The sequence below is a fragment of the Octodon degus genome, unplaced genomic scaffold (genome assembly GCF_000260255.1).
Source record: "Octodon degus isolate 3935 unplaced genomic scaffold, OctDeg1.0 scaffold00073, whole genome shotgun sequence".
NCBI lineage: Eukaryota > Metazoa > Chordata > Mammalia > Rodentia > Octodontidae > Octodon > Octodon degus.
The window spans coordinates 582,900-599,361 of NW_004524649.1; the positions used below are offsets into that span (position 1 = coordinate 582,900).

A 16,462-nucleotide genomic window follows, 5' to 3' on the forward strand; every position below is an offset into this window, starting at 1 on the left:
CTCTCTCCTCTCTCCCCTCTCTCCCTCTCTTTTTCTCCCTCCCTCCTTCCTTCCCTCCCTCTCTACCTCCCTGTCTTCTCTCCCTGTCCCTTGTGCTGGTCCCTGTTACTTGTGGGACTGGCCTTCTTTCTCTCATTTGCCTCCTTCAGGAGCGAGTGTAAGGGGAGGGAGGGACTCCCTTCCCGGCCCGGCCCCCACGGGCACCGGGTGAGCTGTCTCTTTCTCTCCTTTCTGCCTCCTTTCCCCTCACACCTTTTGCAACCGAGATCCCCGTTCAGGGGAGGTGGGATGGGGGGCGCCCTTGTTTTCCTTTTGGGGAGCAGATCTCTCCTCTTGGGCTCCAGTGGCCCAATTCTTCTGCTGTGGCGTTTCCGAGGCCCAGAGCTGTGTGGAGTGTGGAGCGCCGCCCCCTGCCCCCTTCCCTGGCAGGTCCTGGATGGGCACCCGCTGTCCCGGCCCTGGGGCGTGGGCAGGGTGGGCTCCTGGGGGTGGGGGGTGGGTGGGTTCTGATCTCACACACTTGCAAAGCTGCAGTCAGGGTTCCTTTTGGGCTGTGGTGTTAGAGGACCAGGGAGCGGGTGGGCAGGCACAGACCTGCGCTGGAGACCTCCACAGGCCCCGTAATTTCTCACAGAGGACCCCACACCCCATGGGGGATGGCTGTCAGCCTGAAGGCAAGGTGGCTGGCTGGCGTAGAGACAGTCACTTCCTCCCCAAGAGGCATGTGGAAGCTGACCCATGCGAGGTGGGCGGCAGGGGTTGGGATGAGGCCCATCGGAGTCCCTGGCCTGTGACATTACGACGGTCTGTGGAGCATCCCCGCGAGGGTGGTGGGGCGAGGTCCCTCCAAGCTGCCCCCTTCCCTACCCCTCGCCTCCCCCATCTCAGGAGGCCTGGGCTGCGCCAAGGCCACTCCCATCCGCCCTCCCCCCTCTCCTGGAGTCTCCCACCAGCACCAGCCACTCTTCTTGCAGGCCGTGGTTTGGAGACCGCAGCACTGGATCCTTCCGCTCGCTCGGGGCTGGGTGTGGGAAGGGCAGAGGAGATGTTGGAAGCTTGGTGCTAGGGAGGTGGCCTTATTGCCCAAAGGCCCCGGGCAGATCTTTCCTCCTCTGTCCCCCTTCCCCAAGATGACATATAACTTTTTCCTCTGCCTGACACCCTCTGACTAGATCAGACTCTGAGACCTCCCACCACCCCCTTCAGAAACACACAGACCCTGGCTTGGGTAGGGGGGTACCGGGGGCACAGGGGATGAGGGTGGAGGCCAGGTGTGGTGGACAGAATTGGGTCAACCCTAAGGGCATTGGGGACAGGGGGTGGCAGGGCCTCAGAGCCTGAGCCAGGACCCAAAAGTGGCCTGGTTCCGGCCCATCTGTGCCTGACTCCCCTGCTCCTCCAGGAAGGGGTGCTCCTGGCTGCTTTGTGCCCAGGGAACCTGGGGCCAAGATGTCCCTGGTGCTGGAAGGGAGGCTGAGCATCTCCCACCTGACAGCCAGGTGGGAAGTGGAGACCGAGAGTGGCTCCTGCCCGGGGCTGGTGCCAGGTCCCTCCCTGTGCCCCTGGCGCTGGCCAAGAAGGAGCAGAGAATTCACCGTAGCCCCTGCCCGTCCCGGCCCTGCCTTCTGGGTTCTGCTAGCGGGAGGAAGTGACAGGGAGGCGCTAGCCCCCTGGCCAGGGGGCATCTGGCAACACCCTGGGAGGAGGAGGAGGTGGTCTTGGCCACACTGCCCCACCAGACCAGTAAAGGACAGGCGAGGAGCAGGTGGCACTGGGACATGGGCAAGGGCGGGCAGGCCAGCGGCGGCCAACGAGATGCAGTCGAGGTTTTCCTCTTTTCAGGGAATTTGGGGGGTGGGGCGGGGCCCCCCACCTTTCTGACATCAGCGCTGCCTTGGTCCCTCCTCCCGAGCCGGGGATGGTCGCAGGTAAATCAGGGTCGGGGCAGGGGAGGTGGAGGGGGTGGGCTGGGGCGGGCTGGGTCTTTATCCTAGCTCCTGGTTCCCTCCCTTGCCCCCTCCGAGCTGGACCTGGGACTGCCCCCGAAGGGACCCTCATTTGGGCCTGGGCCTTGGCGTGAATTCTCTGCTCACCCTCTCTCCTCCGCCAGCACTAACCCTTTCTTCCCAGGTGGTCTGCGGAACCTCCCTTGGAGCCAGGATTCGAGGAGCCCCCCACCCCGTCTCTCTTCCCTCCGTGCAGCTCTCCTCTACCCTTCCCTGCCCTCCCGGGAGTCCCGTCACCCTCCATGTCCCTGTCCATCCACCCCTGTGCACCAGTGTCTGCTGCTGAGCCTAACTCTGAGACCCTGCTGGCTGGAGGGCCAGGCGCCTTCCCACCTGGCCTAGCCTGGGGGTTGCCCTCAAGCTCCTCCTCAGCTACTGACTGCAGGGGACCAGTGGGTGGGGGCTCATGCCACATCAGGAGCCTTGGGAGAGAGCTGATACCCCTTTGCCTCTCCCACATTGGAGTTGGGGTGCTTCTGACACCCAAAATAGGCTCAGAAACACTGCTGAACCTTGCAATTTTTTCAGGAGGAAGAAAGTGAAGATTTTTCTTTAAGAAACCTGTCCTATTGTGGTTGATTAAGGATAGAACACTGGACCCTAGTGTTTTCATAGAGATGTAGGAGAGTGATGATCAGTCAGGGTCACTGCTATGGGGACTGTTCCCAGCCACCCCAGTCACACCAGAGCTGGCTCTGGGAGGGCGCTCACCAGCTCTCGTTCCCAGCCTGGGGGGTCTCAAGCAGGAAGGGAAGAGGGCGCCGCCTCCCACACTAACCCTGCTCTTGATGGCCTGCAGCGACCTCAGCTCCAGGGAGAGGGGCAGCTGGGCGGGCGGGGTCCCAGCCCGGAAACCCTCCTCCCATCACCAGCCCTACCAAGCAACCGTGACTGCAGCAGCAGGGGGGACAGCCTGGTCCCCATCACGTGACCAACTCGCCTCTCTCTCCCCTCTCTCCCTCTGTCCCCTTCGCGCCTCGCCCAGTCTTCGTGTGCCCGGGGACCCTGCAGAAGGTGCTGGAACCCACCTCGACACACGAGTCGGAGCACCAGTCGGGCGCATGGTGCAAGGACCCGCTGCAGGCGGGTGACCGCATCTACGTCATGCCCTGGATCCCCTACCGCACGGACACACTCACCGAGTATGCCTCCTGGGAGGACTACGTAGCTGCGCGCCACACCACCACCTACCGGCTGCCCAACCGCGTGGATGGCACAGGCTTCGTGGTCTATGATGGTGCCGTTTTCTACAACAAGGAGCGCACCCGCAACATTGTCAAGTATGACCTGCGGACACGCATCAAGAGTGGGGAGACGGTCATCAACACGGCAAACTACCATGACACCTCACCCTACCGCTGGGGTGGCAAGACCGACATCGACCTGGCAGTGGATGAGAACGGGCTGTGGGTCATCTATGCCACTGAGGGCAACAATGGGCGGCTCGTGGTGAGCCAGCTCAACCCCTACACGCTGCGCTTCGAGGGCACGTGGGAGACGGGCTATGACAAGCGCTCGGCCTCCAACGCCTTCATGGTGTGCGGTGTGCTCTATGTGCTGCGCTCTGTGTACGTGGATGATGACAGCGAGGCCGCTGGCAACCGTGTGGACTACGCCTTCAACACCAACGCCAACCGCGAGGAGCCTGTCAGCCTGGCCTTCCCCAACCCATACCAGTTTGTCTCCTCTGTGGACTACAACCCCCGTGACAACCAGCTCTACGTCTGGAACAACTACTTCGTGGTGCGCTACAGCTTGGAGTTCGGGCCACCAGACCCCAGTGCTGGTGAGGATGGCCCACTGTGGGCCACCAGCCTGCCTGAGCTTATTTCTCCCCACCCACCCCTAAGCCTCTGCTCCCAGGGTGAGGGGTCCGCTCTTGAGTCTTGGATCTATAGGTGGGTTCAGAGAGGTGCAGCTTGGGAGCGATGCAATCTGAGCGCTCCATAGTTAACTTAGCTAAGGCGCAATCTGCAAGGTGACAGGGTTTGTGAATGCCCTGGTTTACAGATGCAGAAACAGGTTCTGGATGAAAAAGACTAGCTTATTTGACTACTTGGCATACTGTCACAGGCCTGTGCTGCCTCTGCTTAGGGCCCCAGGCACACTGGTCCTGGGTGAGGTGGAACCCTGGGGACACCGGTTGTCAGCAGAAGACATGGCCCAGCTGCTGGGGTCAGCGAGGGAAGGCCCTTCTGCTATGCCACTTCCCTGTTCCCAGCTGTCCTGCACCAGCTCTGACCTACCCCAGGGGGCCTTCATTAATTCAGACTCCTTTGAAAATGGGGAAACCAAGCCCCGAGAAGAAAGAGTGGCCAGGTCACAGACCCAAGCCAGCAGGAACGTGGTGAGCATCAGCAGCAGCTGTGCTCAGGCCTCACCTTCTGGGTGGCTCTCCAGTGCATTTCTCCAGCCTACCAATACTCAAAGTGGTCAGCTGAGCACAGGGCATTGGCCAGGGCCCAGAGGCTGAGGGTGTCTGCTTCCACACCCAATAGGCCCAGGGCATCTTCCTTCCTCTTCCTAGGGGAAGAGGAGCAAGGACTGCCAGGGACTGTGTTGGGAGTGACCCTATCTCCATCCCCTCTTTCTTTCAGGCCCAGCTACATCCCCGCCCCTCAGCACAACCACCACTGCCCGGCCCACACCCCTCACCAGCACCGCTTCACCTGCAGCCACCACCCCACTCCGCCGGGCGCCCCTCACTACTCACCCTGTGGGCGCCATCAACCAACTGGGACCTGACCTGCCTCCAGCCACAGCCCCCGCCCCCAGTACCCGACGGCCTCCAGCCCCCAACCTGCATGTGTCCCCTGAGCTCTTCTGTGAACCTCGAGAGGTGCGGCGGGTCCAGTGGCCAGCCACTCAGCAGGGCATGCTGGTGGAAAGGCCTTGCCCAAAGGGCACTCGAGGTAAGTATAGCTGCTGCAGCTGCCACCACCATTGCCAGGCAGCTGGCCAGGGCATGCACACTGGCAGTTTCACCTACTCACAGTTGCCTGACTGTGGAGGGGTCTAGGGCATAGTGGGAACATGGCTAGGCCCTGGCCACCAGAGCTACAGAGGTGGCTGGTTCCTGACCTGGCTGGGGTAGAGCAGCCAGCTGCAAGATGGGCACACCAGGGCTTCAACATAGCCCTGCTGGAAGGCCACACCTCTGAAGGGCAGGGACAGGAGAGGGGTGGTCAGGAGAGAGGGTAAGTGCTGCCTTACCATTTCACATCTATCTCTGTGTTCCCCTCCTTGACCCCCCCTTCCTACCCCCACTCTCTCATCTCCCTCTCTGTCCTCTGCTCCTTCCCCGGCACCCTTGTCCCTGGTTGTCTGTCTCTACAGGAATTGCCTCATTCCAGTGTCTGCCAGCCCTGGGGCTCTGGAATCCCCGGGGTCCTGACCTCAGCAACTGCACCTCCCCCTGGGTCAACCAGGTGGCCCAGAAGGTACAGCGCAGGCCCCTCACAGACAGGTGTACACCTGGCCAGCAGAGCTGAAAGCAGCCCATGGGGTCTGCACTGGTCCTGGGAGGTGAAGTGGGGAGGGGCTGGGTACAGAGCAAAGGCGGGGAGGGCAGGTGAGCACCAGGCAGAGCTGAGCTGCCTTGTCCTGTCCTTTCCAGATCAAAAGTGGAGAGAATGCGGCCAACATCGCCAGTGAGCTAGCCCGCCACACCCGAGGCTCCATCTATGCGGGGGACGTGTCCTCATCAGTGAAGCTCATGGAGCAGCTCCTGGACATCCTAGATGCCCAGCTGCAGGCCTTGCGGCCCATTGAGCGCGAATCAGCCGGCAAGAACTACAACAAGGTGGGCCTGCAGCAAGGCAGATGGATACAACTAGGGACTCAGGGCATTGGACTGGTAGTTCTAAGTCTGTTGTCTGTGAGGAAAGACCTGGGGCTTCCCTGACAGTTCTGAGGTTCAAGGAGCAGCCCTAGATTTGTAGCAGACACAGAGAGCTGTCCAGGCCCCAACGGGAGCATGCAAGGGTTAGGGGAGTGGCTATGGGGGCCCAGCGTGACACTACTTTCATGTCTTCCCCAGATGCACAAACGAGAGCGAACTTGCAAGGACTACATCAAGGTGAGGTCCCAGCCAACAGGGAGATGGGTAGAGGTGGAAAGGAAGGGAACAAGAGCACGTGGGGAACTCAGCGCTGTCCCCCTACCTGTGTAGGCCGTGGTGGAGACGGTGGACAACCTCCTCCGGCCGGAGGCACTTGAGTCTTGGAAGGACATGAACGCTACGGAGCAAGTGCACACGGCCACCATGCTCCTGGATGTGCTAGAGGAGGGCGCCTTCTTGCTGGCCGACAATGTCAGGGAGCCCGCCCGCTTCCTGGCTGCCAAGCAGAATGTGGGTGAGTGCCATAACCATCTGGGTCATGCTGGTGCAAGTCCAAAGACCCAGAGCCATAGAGGAGGCTGGCCCCTGGCTGGATACAAGCTTTAATTCCACATGCCCTGCCATCCCTGTGCCCACAGTCCTGGAGGTTACTGTCCTGAACACAGAAGGCCAGGTGCAGGAACTGGTCTTCCCCCAGGAGTACCCCAGCGAGAACTCCATCCAGCTGTCGGCCAACACTATCAAGCAGAACAGCCGTAACGGTGAGCGCCCTGCCAGACCTCAGTGGGAACACTGTGGGCCCCCCCTCAGCCCTCAGTTGCCATCTTTGCTGCTCACAGAGAGCAAAGGTTCTGCACTTCAACCAAGTTTTATATGCTCTTAGTGGGTGCTGTAGGTCTAACAGAGCTGTCTTGTGGGCAGCTTTTTGGTACCCCATAGCTCAGAGAAGACTAGAACAAGAGAGGTCAGGGATCTGCCCAGGTCACACAGGGAAGAAGAGTGGATCAGAACAACCCCATGCCCCAGCCTCTGTGCTGCCATCCTAATTGCCCACCCCTGAACAACGGTCTTGGGACAAGGGCTCCAGGCCCCCCACACTCTGCCGAGGCCTGGCTTCAGAAGTCCCTGTGCCCAGTGTGACTTAAGAGCTGTAGTGAAGCCAGGGGCCTGGTTGGAGGGGGCTGGCCAAGGACAGCCACCACATCCCCTGTGCCTGTCCTCCCCAGGGGTAGTCAAAGTCGTGTTCATCCTCTACAACAACTTGGGCCTCTTCCTGTCCACGGAGAATGCCACAGTGAAGCTGGCAGGCGAGGCTGGCTCGGGGAGCACTGGGGGCGCTTCCCTGGTGGTGAACTCACAGGTCATCGCGGCATCCATCAACAAGGAGTCCAGCCGCGTCTTCCTCATGGACCCTGTCATCTTCACTGTGGCCCACTTGGAGGTGAGCCCACAGCCAACAGTCCTGCACTGTGTGTTCCCTGCTCCAACAGCGAGTTACAGGCCCTCCCAGGGTCATACCATTTGTCCTCAGAGATCTGATTTGGCTGGCTGTCACCTTGGGCCCCAAACCTCATGTGCTTTTTTTTTTTTTGGTACCAGGAATTGAACTCAGGACCTTGCACTTGCCAGGCAGGTGCTTGTGCCACTGAGCTATGTCCCCAGTACTCTCAGGTGCTTTTTCCCTGCTAGTTGCTATCCCTGGAGCTAGGTGCAGGAGCCAGGGTATGTTCCTGGTTCTGACACCCTGGTCACTGCTGCACAACAGGCCAAGAACCACTTCAATGCCAACTGCTCCTTCTGGAACTACTCAGAGCGCTCCATGTTGGGCTACTGGTCAACTCAGGGCTGCCGCCTGGTGGAGTCCAACAAGACCCACACCACATGTGCCTGCAGCCACCTCACCAACTTCGCCGTGCTCATGGCTCACCGAGAGATCGTAAGCTGTGGCGCACTGCCCCTCCAGGGCCCACTCTGCTGGCCCGGCTTTGCATGGCACCTGAGGGTGTGCACGGTGTGGGCAGTGCTAGGGCGGCCAGCCTTGGGGGTGGGGGGCCACCATCCTGTCCTACCTGGGGCAGGGGCCACACCTGTGTTTCATCTGGTCACATCCACCCTCTCCCGAGGCACTCTGCAGAAGCATGTTGCTGTCACCTTTGTCATCTCTCCACAAGCCTTCCAGAGCATGAGGAAGCAAGCAGCGGCCTGCAGCAGGGTGGGGCTGACAAGCGGGCCAATGGGCAGCCCTGGAGGGCCTTGCCTGCAGCTGGTGCCTGGCCGGGCCTGACACACACCTGGCTGTGTGCAGCCGGAGGCCCTGAGCCGGCCCCGCTCCTTCTCCCCAGTACCAGGGCCGCATCAATGAGCTGCTGCTGTCCGTCATCACCTGGGTAGGCATTGTCATCTCCCTGGTCTGCCTGGCTATCTGCATCTCCACCTTCTGCTTCCTGCGGGGGCTGCAGACTGACCGCAACACCATCCACAAGAACCTCTGCATCAACCTCTTCCTGGCCGAGCTGCTCTTCCTGGTCGGGATAGACAAGACTCAGTATGAGGTGGGCTGGGGCCAGGCGGGGCCTGGGCCATGGCAGGGTGGACACCTGCGGCCTGGCCTCCCTCACCAGTGGCTGTCCTCCCTGCAGATCGCCTGCCCCATCTTCGCCGGCCTGCTGCACTACTTCTTCCTGGCTGCCTTCTCCTGGCTGTGCCTGGAGGGCGTACACCTCTACTTGCTGCTGGTGGAAGTGTTCGAGAGCGAGTACTCCCGCACCAAGTACTACTACCTGGGCGGCTACTGCTTCCCGGCCCTGGTGGTGGGCATTGCAGCAGCCATTGACTACCGGAGCTATGGCACCGAGAAGGCGTGAGTGTGCCCCATCGCACCTGCTGGCTCTCCACTCAGTGCACCCTTAAGGCCAGCACTCTGGGGTCACTGGCTTCTCTCCACCCAGCCTGTTTTCTTTACAGCTGCTGGCTCCGAGTGGACAATTACTTCATCTGGAGTTTCATTGGGCCTGTCTCCTTTGTCATCGTGGTAAGTGGCCAGCAGGGTGCTCAGCTCTGGGCTCCTTCCCTCGTCCAGGCCAGCCCTGACCCTGCTCCCACTGAAGTTCAAGAGGTGCTATTTTGGGAACTGAATCAAAAGTGAGCAGCTGGCCAAGAAGACTTGGAGACAAGGTCTGCAGCGCCCCAGCACCAATGCCTGATCATGTGGTGCTGGGAAGGGGCTGCTGCTGTGTGCATTAAGGCTGGGCCCTCCAGCATGGGCCCTGAAGGCACGAGTCACAGCTGAGACCTGGCAGGTCAGCCTGGCTCAGAGCCCACGGCGCGGGAGGGACTCAGCCCCCCTTGCCTTCCCCAGGTGAATCTGGTGTTCCTCATGGTAACCCTGCACAAGATGATCCGAAGCTCCTCCGTGCTCAAGCCAGACTCCAGTCGCCTTGACAACATTAAGTGAGTCCCACCCCATATCCCTGTCCTCCTGAGGCCCCATGGTTGGGCCTGGCCTCTCCCTGGGCCTCCTTGGATGCTGTACTCGTAACACCAGCGGCGTCCCGTGTGTGGGTCTTAAGTATCAGATGGGTGTTTTCTTGCACTTGTTACATACCTACTTAGCAGTATTAGGAAGCATATGATTAGCACATCCAGCCTGTGGTTTTGAGGCCAAGTTCAAATGTGGATCTGTTCAAGCGCAAGTAAAAACAGGCTGCAGGAGAGGGCCTAAGAGGTGTGAGTAGTTGAGAGCTGGAGGTGTCACCAAGCAGGCCGCCTGCTCCGATGCTGCTCCACCCTAGGCTGGGGCCTGGTAGGGGAAGGTGGTGGACTCCTCTGCCTCCTCTGGCAGGTCCCTGACCCATCTGTCCCACTCCCCCAGGTCGTGGGCCCTGGGAGCCATTGCACTGCTCTTCCTGCTCGGGCTCACCTGGGCTTTCGGCCTCCTCTTCATCAACAAGGAGTCGGTGGTCATGGCCTATCTCTTCACCACCTTCAACGCCTTCCAGGGGGTCTTTATCTTCGTCTTTCATTGCGCCTTACAGAAAAAGGTAAGGCCAGCACCTTTTCGGGACAGTCTAGTCTCAGGCCAGGCCGGTGGCAGAAGTGAAGGGGAAGCAGGTGCCCTGAGTCCAAGTACCTCACACGGCACAGCCGTGTCCGCTGGGGGGAAGCCAGGCTCAGGTCAGGGACGATTTGGCCAGACACAGCAACCCAGAGGAACATGAAGGCAGCACTGGTCTGCGACAGCAGCACTCTTGCCAGTGTAGGCACGACGCAGGCCCACGGGGAGGAGACAGCTGGGCACCAGCCTGGCGGAGCATTTCCTCTGCAGTGATGCTGGAAGAACTGTAAAGTCTGGGGTGATAGAAAGGTCCATTCTAAAATAGATCTGTTGGGCTGGGGAGATGGCTCAGTGGAATACGCACTTGCCTGGCAAGCGCAAGGGCCTGAGTTCAATCCCCAGTCCCGAAGGAAAAAAAAAAAAAAAGATCTGTTAAAGCCTCTGTCTTCCCAGAAATGTATGAAGGAGACAACAGTAACAGTAGCAGGCGAGTGTGAAGAGAGTGCAGGCAGCAGGCCAGAGACCAAAGTTTTCAGAAACTGAGCCGAGCCAGGAGCAGTGGCACACACCTGCAACCCCAGCACTCTGGAGGCTGAGACAGGAGGCTTTACCAGGGATTCAAGGCCAGCCTAGGCTACATACTGAGACCCTGTCTCAAAAGAACAAGAATAAACAAAAACAGCTCAGCTGATAGCAAACCTCATCTCTAGGCACCAGGTTGCTGGGAAAAAGCAGAGGCAGGAGCTTGGGAGCCCTGGCTCTAGGGGAGCTGGGCACACAAGGCTGGGGCTGCAGCTTGGGGGCCCTAGCTTCTTACACACGTGACACTTGGCTCTTGCTCCGGCACATGCAGGCACATGCATCCAACACGCGCTATGGGTCACCCAGACATCAGAGCAGATCCAAGCACAGCCAGGTTTCCCCATAGACAGCCCCAGACCTACACAGTCCAACCTGGCCCCTCATAGGGCCCATCTGCTCTCAGCCCCATGCTGCCTTGGCCTCAAATCCTTCCCAAGAAAGTCATGGGCTACTACCTTTTTTTCCTCACTTTTTGGCCTAAATGTCTCCTGGTGAGTCTCCTGACACATCCTAAACCCCAACAGTATTGTCCCATCCCTTCCTGGCCACAGCTTTCTCCATACAACTGACACCCTGAGACATACTACATGGGGTACAGTCAGCCCTCTACACCCCTGGCTTCTACATCAGCAGATACTATCAGTGGTAGACTGAAAATATACAGTGTAACAGCGGTTTACATAGTTCTGCATTGTATTAGACACTCTGACCTACAGATAACTTAAGACTTGTGCTGCTCTGCAGCACTGCACTGTCGGTATAGGGAACTTGAGTATCGGACTTGGCTATCTGAAGGGGGCCTAGAACCATCCTCCCCATGCCAAGCGTGCTTATGTTACACGTGAACACTGCAGGATAGGGTGCCTGGTACACGGATTCTCCTCAGTGCTCTGCTGACTTGGGACTACAGGGTCAGTGGAAGCCGAGAAGGGGATGCCCCCAGGGGAAACAATGAATCTGAATGGCGGGCTGTCTGGGATAGGTGCCGGGTTCCGCAGGTCCTGAGGCAAGAACAGCCTCTGGCTGGCCTCACAAAAGAGACTGCTGTCTGCTGCCCGCTGACTGTCCCTGTCCATCCCCCAGGTGCACAAGGAGTATAGCAAATGCCTGCGTCACTCCTACTGCTGCATCCGCTCCCCACCGGGGGGCACCCATGGCTCCCTCAAGACCTCAGCCATGCGGAGCAACACCCGCTACTACACAGGCACCCAGGTACTGGGGTGGGACGGGGCTGTGGTGTCTGGGAGAGCAGTCTCCATGATCCCAGAGGATGCGTGGCACTAAGACCGCCACACACCCTGTTCCCCCAGAGCCGAATTCGGAGGATGTGGAATGACACAGTAAGGAAACAGACGGAGTCCTCCTTCATGGCAGGGGATATCAACAGTACACCCACCCTGAACCGAGGTGAGGGGTATCCCTCTGCCATAGCAGCTCCTGACCCCCACAGGCCTCAGCCCCTTGTCTATGGGCTTCCTTGTGACTTCTGACCCTTGGGCAGGTACCATGGGGAACCACCTCCTGACCAACCCCGTGCTGCAGCCCCGAGGGGGCACTAGCCCCTACAACACCCTTATCGCAGAGTCGGTGGGCTTCAACCCCTCCTCTCCCCCTGTCTTCAACTCCCCAGGTGAGACACTCTGGGTGCCTGCACACAGGCTGCCCCTGGGGCCTGGGTACAGGGAGCCGGACTCTGTGCTGACTTTCACCCTTCTCTTTCCCTTCTGGCTGGCATGCAGGAAGCTACCGGGAACCCAGTAAGTGTCTCTTTCCTTGTGGCTTTGCACATTCTGGGAGGAACATGGTGTCAGCCTTCAGCTGGCCTCCCTTAGGGCCCAGAGCACAGGATGCCCTTCTATGAAGATGGATAGTGGCCCTGGGTTTGGGGCCATCAGGTGCAGACGAGGGGGTGGGGAGCTCACAAACAGGGTGAGGGGCTCGGGCCTCCTCTCTGCAGATTGGCCCTCACTCCTCCCCATACTGCTGAGCAGCTGCCTTTAGTACAGGCAAAGAGAATAAGGGTACAAGACCAGAGTCCTGGGGATGAAGGGGAACCCCCTCACCTCCTGACCAGCCCTTCTGTTCCACAGAGCACCCCTTGGGAGGCCGGGAAGCCTGTGGCATGGACACCCTGCCCCTTAACGGCAACTTCAACAACAGCTACTCCTTGCGAAGTGGAGACTTCCCACCCGGGGATGGGGCCCCTGAGCCACCGCGAGGCCGCAACCTGGCTGACGCCGCAGCCTTCGAGAAGATGATCATCTCGGAGCTGGTGCACAACAACCTGAGGGGCAGCAGCAGTGGGGCTAAGGGGCCCCCGCCACCTGAGCCCCCTGTGCCATCTGTGCCAGGGGGCAGTGGTGAGGAAGAGGCTGGTGGGCCCGGGGGTGCTGACCGGGCAGAGATCGAACTTCTCTACAAGGCCCTGGAGGAGCCACTGCTGCTGCCCCGGGCCCAGTCGGTGCTGTACCAGAGCGACCTGGACGAGTCGGAGAGCTGCACGGCAGAGGATGGCGCCACCAGCCGGCCCCTCTCCTCCCCTCCAGGCCGGGACTCCCTCTATGCCAGCGGGGCCAACCTGCGGGACTCGCCCTCCTACCCGGACAGCAGCCCTGAAGGGCCCAGTGAGGCCCTGCCCCCGCCTCCACCTGCTCCTCCTGGGCCCCCCGAAATCTACTACACCTCACGCCCACCGGCCCTGGTGGCCCGGAACCCCCTGCAGGGCTACTACCAGGTGCGGAGGCCTAGCCATGAGGGCTACCTGGCGGCCCCAGGCCTCGAGGGGCCAGGGCCTGATGGGGACGGGCAGATGCAGCTGGTCACCAGTCTCTGAGGGCACTTGTGGACCAGGGGCTGGCAGCTCAGGCCAGGGAGGAGACCCTGGGCACGCCCCTCATGGGAGAGGGAGACTGGTGGAGGTAGTGGCTGGTGGACCACTCTCTCCAGCGCCCCTTGGCCATGGGCCCAGGGTCCCCTCAAGGGGCTCTGATATGGGGGCCCAAGGTGCCAGGGTTCACAGACAGGGTTTCCCACCAGCCACGTGCACCAGCTCTGTTTGGGAGAAGGCCAGCGAGGAGGAGTCTGGAGGCCGCAGGGAGTCAGGAGGGAGAGCCCAGCAGGGCGCAACCTGCTTTTTGCCTCTCCCTTTCCCCCTATCCTGCCACCCCCAGAGGGAGCAGCAAGGGCTCTGGTCTCCCTGGGGGTGGGGCAGCTTCTGAGGTTGCCAAAGGCTTCCCTGGCTGTAGGACAGATGAACATGCTGTTCCCGCATGGCAGCTCCTTGGAGACCAGGTCCTGCAGCCCGGGAGGAAGCCTGGCTGTGGCTAAGGCCACAGTCGAGGGGCTGCCTGGGCCATGGTGATCTCGAGGTGGAACTTTCTCTGAAGCTCCTGCCCCCTTGCTGTTGTCCCACCTCCCCCGGCAAGCCTGCCTCACCCCCCAGAGTGCACCCAATGACCCTTCCTGGGGTGACTCCTGACGAAGCACAACTCCCCATGCTGGCCCGGCCCACAGTGGCTCCAGGTCTGTGGGGTCTGTGGGCTTGGCGCTCTGGGGAGCAGATCTCGGGTCTGGATCTCCCTGGGGAGTGGGTCCTGGGCTTGGATCTTTCCCTAGGGGGCCCTCTCACCCCTTACTCTCTCCTCCCCCTTTGCTGTAAATATTTCAACAAAATGGAAAAACAAAAAAAAAGACAAAAAAAAAAAAAATCTCATCACTTGAAGCCACCGGGCGCCTGAGGCCAGGCCGGCCCGGACTTTCTCTGGAGCAGAGGGCACTGCCTCCCTGGCAGCCAGGACTTCTCCGTGTTCGTGTGCATCCCGGCCGGGGTGGGAGGGCCGCCAGAGCAGCTTTTTACAATCCAGAGACAAACAAAATCTAGAAGCAACAGCAAAACAAAGAACCCGTTTCCCTCCCGGCACCCTGCTCCGCACCCTGTCATCAGCCCTTGGGGCGACACCTCACCACCTGCCCCAGGACCAAGGCTGCCTCCCTCTCTGCCTGGCCCGGGAGACACCCTCACACCCAAAGATGCTTTTGCCAAGACGCTGCGCTCCACTGGGCCTGCTTCATGTACCCTGCTTCTGGGACTCCCGGCAGCAGGCAGAGGAGGTGGATGGGGAAGGGACGGGTGGGTGAGGGCAAAGGCTTTGCTGTGGTCAATGGGGGGCTGGTGGTGGGGCAGCAGTAAGCAGTCACCTCCCCTTCACCTACCAGGAAGCCAGGATGTCTGTGTTCCCAGCCTGTCCCACACAGCCAGGCTTGATGGGTGTCTCCTGAGCACCTCCCCTCCCTGCCCCTTCGTCGTGGTGGTCCGGCCTCCCCAGCCCCCTACCTTTCAGGACAGCGTAGCCCCATTGCCACACTGTCGCAGCACCTCATTGCCATTGCCCCAAGGCAGCCCTCCCGCTCCGTCAACCTCTCCTGTCACCCTCTTTCTCACAAGTGCCATGAGTTTCAAACATCTCCGGGTCTCAGCCTGCTGCTGCCATGAACTTCTTTGGGTTAAGGGGGAGGGGCTCCAGAAGGAACTGGAGGAAGGGGACAGGTAGGTGGCTGGAGGGACCCTTTTTGCTGCTAGAAAGCCCCCTCCCTTCTCCTGGGGAGCTGGGGCTGGCTTGTCCCCACCAATCAGGAGAGAAGGGTCGGACCAAAGATGGTGGTTTGTCCCACAGGGGAACAGGCATGGGGAGGAGGTGGGGTGCAGTTCCATCTCTGGCTTTTTCTGGGGGAATCTTAACCCATTTAACCAGGAGCCCTCCAGCAAGGTTGAGGGGGAAGAGGAAGGCTGGGAAGGTCTTGCCCCAGAGCTGTGTGAGCAGAGCCCTCTGCGTGTAGGGGCTGACCCAGGGAAATGGGCACAGCATTCTGGCCTAAAGGTGTCAGGAGCTGAGTCTCCTGAGAAGTAGGTCCCTTCCCCAGCCCAGCCCTCCTCTGTCTCTCCAGACATGGACAATCAAGGGGAGAGAGGGTGCAGCGGGCCCTTGGAATCACCTCCGGGCTGTGTGGCACAGCCCCCTGGTGGGGCTGGGTACCACTGCAGTCCCATGCAAAGCCACCCAGAGAGCCCAGGTGTCCCTGCCCCGACCAGACCTGGTGCCTTGATGCCCCTACCCCAGCTGGCACAGTACAGAGAAGGGTCTTGGTTTCCTCTCCTGCTCCCCTCCTTGGGCTCCTGGATTCATTTGCTCCCAAATCTTAATTTTTCTCAGAATTGTTTTCTTTTGGGTTCCCTCGCCTTTCCTCCTCTCCTGTTGCCACCTCTCCGTGTCTCTCGCTGTCTCCGTGCTCCCTTTCTACTCCACCCTCCTCCTCTGGGCCTCCCCCACGTCCCCCAGCCCACCCTCCCTCCTCGGTCTCCTTTTCGATATGCCAAACCAATTTTGGGTCGAGTGCATTTAACAAGAACAAAACAAAAGGCTCATAATAAGAACGTTTCAGAAAAAAAACAAAAAGTTTTAAAAAAATTGTTGAGTCAAAAAGTCAAACAATAAAGAAATTAAGATTTCTTGGAAAGACGAGTAGCGTGTGACTCATTGGGGGGCGAGAAAGGGGTGGGGGAAGCTCTGCACCCTAGGAATTGGCAGGAGGGTACCTGGCCCTCCCCGGAGTGGGGCTGTAGACAGCTGGAACAGCTCAGCGTGGCCCCGGGCTGACTGAAAAGGCGCGTGTGGTTTCCTTGGACTCCCCACAAGGCTCCATCTCAAAGGTGGAGGGACTGAGGCTTATGGCATCCGGACAGACTCGGGGATCTGGCCAGGCCACAGTGCCTTCATTCCTCACAGACACCCCTCTGGGGCTTGCCATCTGTCCCCAGGCTGTATGGACCAAAGCCTGTGAACAGTAAGCCAATCTCTGGCCTGGACTCCCACATGCTGCGATGGCTGGAATTGTGTCACGCTTAGGTCCATGGCCCAGATGTAACTGCGGTGTTCACAGATGCAGTTGGCCAGTGAGAGACTGCCCTCGACCTGCACGCTC

At 60.0% G+C, this 16,462-nt stretch overlaps 1 protein-coding gene across 8 annotated transcripts in view; it reads left to right on the top strand.

Annotated features, from left to right (window-relative positions):
- Window positions 1-14,169, top strand: part of Adgrl1 (adhesion G protein-coupled receptor L1) — a 40,868-nt gene extending 26,699 nt beyond the window's left edge. For 4 of the 8 annotated variants that reach the window (XM_004635528.2, XM_023720084.1, XM_023720088.1 and 1 more), the window contains 19 exons: window positions 2,992-3,792; window positions 4,604-4,918; window positions 5,343-5,446; window positions 5,623-5,808; window positions 6,046-6,084; window positions 6,178-6,361; window positions 6,486-6,608; window positions 7,074-7,288; window positions 7,613-7,783; window positions 8,190-8,399; window positions 8,487-8,707; window positions 8,812-8,878; window positions 9,206-9,297; window positions 9,719-9,887; window positions 11,567-11,695; window positions 11,794-11,890; window positions 11,985-12,113; window positions 12,223-12,240; window positions 12,574-13,718. In XM_004635528.2, coding sequence (XP_004635585.1) covers window positions 2,992-3,792; window positions 4,604-4,918; window positions 5,343-5,446; window positions 5,623-5,808; window positions 6,046-6,084; window positions 6,178-6,361; window positions 6,486-6,608; window positions 7,074-7,288; window positions 7,613-7,783; window positions 8,190-8,399; window positions 8,487-8,707; window positions 8,812-8,878; window positions 9,206-9,297; window positions 9,719-9,887; window positions 11,567-11,695; window positions 11,794-11,890; window positions 11,985-12,113; window positions 12,223-12,240; window positions 12,574-13,316 — 4,013 coding nt within the window. In that variant the 3' untranslated portion in view covers window positions 13,317-13,718. Of the gene's footprint in view, window positions 1-547; window positions 1,500-1,842; window positions 1,929-2,991; window positions 3,793-4,603; window positions 4,919-5,342; window positions 5,447-5,622; window positions 5,809-6,045; window positions 6,085-6,177; window positions 6,362-6,485; window positions 6,609-7,073; window positions 7,289-7,612; window positions 7,784-8,189; window positions 8,400-8,486; window positions 8,708-8,811; window positions 8,879-9,205; window positions 9,298-9,718; window positions 9,888-11,566; window positions 11,696-11,793; window positions 11,891-11,984; window positions 12,114-12,222; window positions 12,241-12,573 lie in introns of those variants that run through there. The other 4 variants (XM_023720086.1, XM_023720087.1, XM_023720085.1 and 1 more) reach the window with 4 other exon arrangements.
- The last annotated feature ends 2,293 nt before the right edge of the window (window positions 14,170-16,462 follow it).